Source organism: Gekko japonicus, unplaced genomic scaffold (assembly GCF_001447785.1).
Source record: "Gekko japonicus isolate JY-2015 unplaced genomic scaffold, Gekko_japonicus_V1.1 scaffold2364, whole genome shotgun sequence".
Lineage (NCBI taxonomy): Eukaryota > Metazoa > Chordata > Lepidosauria > Squamata > Gekkonidae > Gekko > Gekko japonicus.
The window spans coordinates 30,363-35,181 of NW_015173209.1; the positions used below are offsets into that span (position 1 = coordinate 30,363).

General features: G+C 42.1%; 1 protein-coding gene across 1 annotated transcript; it reads left to right on the top strand.

The window, feature by feature from the left end:
• Positions 1–739: 739 nt before the first annotated feature.
• Positions 740–1,678, top strand: LOC107120033 (olfactory receptor 13G1-like). The gene has a single exon (XM_015422674.1). It carries the CDS (start codon positions 740–742, stop codon positions 1,676–1,678), a length of 939 nt encoding a protein of 312 aa, XP_015278160.1.
• Positions 1,679–4,819: the final 3,141 nt, after the last annotated feature.

Here is a 4,819-nt window from a genome sequence, read left to right on the forward strand (position 1 = left end):
AAGATGGGATATAAATGAAGTAAATTTTTGAAAAATCAGTCCGTTAAAAACCTGGGTAAAAAGAAATGTTTTTGCTTGGTGCCTAAAATAAAGTTTGGTAGTCCAGTGTAGATCATTCAGCACAGGAGTTATATGGTCCCTACAACTAAATTCCATTATTAGCATTCCACTGCATTTTGGACCAATTTAGTATTGTTGGGTCTTTTTCAAAGGCAGCCCCACACTGAGTGCATTACTTACTATGCTATTAGGTGAAAGGTTATGACTGCAACTGGAAAGACTATCATTTTTTTAATGTTTGCACAAGATAACGGTGCATTGAACAAATATGTTTTGCATAGAATATCAGTAAAAGATCTTGATTATCATATGGGAAGTTGGCATGTAAAATCGATGCATAGAATATCAGTAAAAGATCTTGATGTAAAATCCAATCCTATAAAATTAGCAAAGTGCTTCTTCAGATCAAACATATTTAATTTGTTTGCTTTTCTCATGTTGACTCATGGTAGACCTCTCGCGTTCAGTGAACCTTTATGCCCCTCACCTTGATATTTCTCACTGTGGGCTTCAAAGTATTAACTCAGTTGGCCTAATTCAGGATTTATGCTACCCAAGCTCTTCACTGTCTGCATTAATATTTGTTGATGTGAGTAAGGGTTCTCATCTAACAACTGGAAAAAAAACATCTCTTCATAGACTGTGATTTGTCTAGGTCAACAGTTCCAGAATTGTCAACATGAAGAACAATTCTGCCATTCAAGAGTTCATTCTGGTAGGACTTTCCAGTTCTCCTGAATATAACATGTTCATCTTTGGGGCATTTTCCTTCCTTTATGCAGCTGCTATGGTAGGCAACATCCTTATCATCCTTGCTATCAGCATCTGTAGCAAACTCCACACACCCATGTACTTCCTGCTCATTAATTTGTCCATAATAAATGTGTGTCCGATCTCTACTACTGTTCCCAAAATGCTACAAGCTATTTTGGCTCAGAGAAAGACTATCACCCTTTCAGGCTGTATTGCACAAGTATATCTCTTCCTCTGGGCCTTGGGGACTGAGCTCCTGCTCCTTGCATTTATGGCTTTTGACCGCTATGCAGCTATCTGCCAGCCTTTGCGCTACATGGTCATCATGAAGAAAGAGATTTGCATTGGAGTCATGACTGGACTGTGGCTTTTTGGTGCAATTAATTCTTCAGTTCATACAGGGCTTGTGCTCCAGCTGTCTTTTTGTGACTCCAACATCATCAATCACTATTTCTGTGAGCTGCCACCAATGTTCAAAATTTCTTGCTCAGACACTAGCTTGAATGAAAGTATGGTCTTTACATCTGCTGTGATCATCGCAGTTGGTAGCTGTGGGTTGACTTTAACGTCATATTGGTTCATCCTGAGAGCCATCATTAGAATCCGTTCAACAGAAGGGAAGAAGAAAGCCTTCTCCACGTGCTCTTCTCATCTCTTGGTTGTCAGCTTTTATTATTCCACCATCATCTATACTTTTCTCCGGCCTGCCTCAGCCTATTCCCTTGAAGAAGACAAAGTGATAGCGATCCTTTACTCTGTAGTTACCCCTGTCCTTAACCCACTCATATATTCTTTGAGAAATACTGATGTGAAAGAGGCTCTCATCAAATTGATATACCAATGTTGGATCTTCAAGAAATATTAATTTTAATCTGTTTTCTGTTCAGAAATTAATTTGTTTGCAATGTATCATAGAGTTGCAAAGTATCATATACACCACTGCAACATTAACATGGCTAAACCTAAAGGCCTGAAATATTGTGTGTGATAATAGGATGAACACATTGTGAGCTGGATTTAACCAGCTTTTCTACGCATGTAATTATAAGAAAATGTAATACACATATTAAAAGGTTACTCATAATCCATACAAGCTTCAGACTGAACAAGCTCATAAAGAAAAGCCAAAAACATGCAGTCTTCTAACCCTAACTCTAGACATACCCTAACAATGTTGTTATTAGATTAAGCTGTTTACTATTGAAGTCACAACAATTTGAAAGTCCTTTACTTTTTCTACTCTCAAGTTCAGAGCTTCTCCACATTGTTCCTTGACATGTGGTCAAGATGTAGTCCTGATGTAAAGGCTAGGCTTTCATATTGTGTACCCTAACAATGTTGTTATTAGATTAAGCTGTTTACTATTGAAGTCACAACAATTTGAAAGTCCTTTACTTTTTCTACTCTCAAGTTCAGAGCTTCTCCACATTGTTCCTTGACATGTGGTCAAGATGTAGTCCTGATGTAAAGGCTAGGCTTTCATGGTGTGTGAAGTTGAAGATGCTCCAAGTTAGAGGAAAACTGAAGAGTTTTCTGCTTTCCCACATAAATTATTGTCAGCCTTTCTTCCTGACTCAAATGGAAAAGATGTAACCCAGCATTTGGCTTGTGTAGTCTCTGTCCCTAGGTGGGACATTCTAGCTAAAGTGTCAGATGATTAATCTTTTGTTCCATTTCGGCCAGGTCTATCTGCATAACCAAGCTCTGAAGTGCTCTGTGTTTGGGAAACAAATGACTCATCTCCTGTAGCTTCCCCTTTGTAGTCTTTTACCAGCATTAAAGCTTCTGGAGCATGTGTATAGTGCAGCCCCAATTATGGGAGTAGTTAGGTAAATTCTTGAATGGAAAGCATTCCTCCACAGGCCCTAACAATGGATTGCTTGGCAGAAGCTGTATGAGTTCCATGGCAAATGCAGAAAAAACTTGGCAAGCACACTTAGACATTTAAAGATAAAGGGAGGTTTACTCGGGCCCTGGTCATACAGGCTGGATATTGCGGGGGGGAGGCGTGGCTAATAGCCCCGGCGCAGTTTCATCCGCGATTACGTGATCAGACGCACCGGCGGCACACCACCAGTCCTTGCCTTGGCTCCGGGCAGGTAAATGAGGGACCAGAAGGGAATGCCGCGCGCCGGCGCAATCATACCACAGTGTCTGGAGGCAGCCCGTGGCAAATGTTTACTATGGTAGTACCTTGGAGGTACTAGTTTTTCAACGCGCATTGTCGGCAGTAAGCCACAGGTGCGCTCCATTTCCCAGATGTTGGGGTGTGATCGCGCCCGGATAATCCGCCTACCATCCGTGCCTCTCCCATGGCAACTTTGCAGTGTGACTGGGGCCCCAGTCCATCATGGCTGACAAGTTACAAGGAAATAGTGAGGGGACTCTTTTGGGGGTCAGCAGAAGCACTGAAGTAGATTGGGTTTGCCTGAATGCTGGTAGCCTCCAGGACTATACAGTGACATATGTAATAACTGTCAGATCAGAAAATTTCTAGCCATTAATCAGTGTGGGAAACATCTTTTAACCAGGAACATTTTCTCAATGGGGAGTGGTTCAGATTGTATCACAATTAGTAAAAGCCTGATTGCATATCCTAGTAACCAATGGCATCTATGAAATTAGTATATATCAGGCTCAGGCCCGTAGCTAGGACATTTTTACTGGGGGGGCCGTGGAGAAAGTGGGGAAGGCAAAAGCCCCACGCATGTGCACTGACATCACAAAAAGTGCACTGACATCACAACAAATAAGAAATCAAATAAAAATATGCTCAGCACTGAGATGCACCCCCGCTCCCTCCCTGATGCCTAGCCAAGGCATGGATAGAGGGCTCCCAGAAAGGGAAAGAAATAAAAAAAAGGGAAAAAAGAAATGGGGGAAAGGGAAACAAAGAAAGAGAAGGAAACAAAGAAAGAAAGAAATGGAAGAAAGGAAAGGGAAAGAAAATGAAAGCCTCTGTACATGTTTGTTTTCCCCCCAAGTTCCAAAACCCCCCCCCCCCAGCAGTTAAAAAGGTAAATAGGAGCTTGAAGGCTTACACTGTAATGTTTCCCTTTGGCTGTGGGTTCCCAGGCTAGAGTACTCTCTGAGCCACCTGTTCTCAGGTCCATTCAGCATATACAAAACGAAACTGAAACAAGAGCTCCATCCAACAGGACTAAACCAAATCACACAGATATTAGGGGAAGAGCAGACAATTCCACTACATGTATATACCACAAGATTACAAGAGAAAGACCCTTTTTGGGGTGGGGGAGTGAGAGAGCAACAGAAAATACACTGATGGGCTGTTCTCCCCCCCCCCCGCAGAGGCAGATGAGGAAGCCCCACTGAAACAAGAGCTCCATCCAACAGGACTAAACCAAATCACACAGATATTAGTGGAAGAGCAGACAATACCACTACATGTATATAATGAATATACCACAAGATTACAAGAGCAAGACCCTTTTTGATAAAATTATTTAACATTTATCATTGTGATATGTCTGACTTCATTTGAGTGATTTTTCTATGAGATTTTTAAAATCATTTTTTATATTTTTTTGTGTTTTTATTTGAGGCCCCAGCAGATTGCGAGGCCCTAAACTGTAGCTTATTTAGCTTATGCGTAAATCCGACACTGACCACTCCCAGCTTGGATGGGATGGGGACCTTTCCTTGATCTCGTGCCAATTCTGGGTCCTTCTGGGTCCTGTTCTTCCATCTCCTTCCCCTTCCCTTCGGTTGCCTCCGACACTGAGTAAAGATATCCTTACTCATGTGGCTATGAAGAGGGAGAGGAAATCCTATCAAAAAGGCAGAAAGAAACCCAAAGAAAACGGGGCTACATTGCCAGCCCTGGTCAAGAGACACCTAAGGGTTGCCTTAACTATTTCAGCTATGAGGAGAATAAGAGGTTGGATTTATACCCTGCCCTTCACTACCCAGAGGAGTTTCAGAGCAGCTTACAAACTCCTTTCCCTTCCCCTCCCCACAACAGACAACCCTGTGAGGTAGGCGG

What these genes read in the sequence shown, in the direction of transcription:
- LOC107120033 (XM_015422674.1), top strand. Translation starts at nt 740, where the DNA reads ATGAAGAACAATTCTGCCATTCAAGAGTTCATTCTGGTAGGACTTTCC.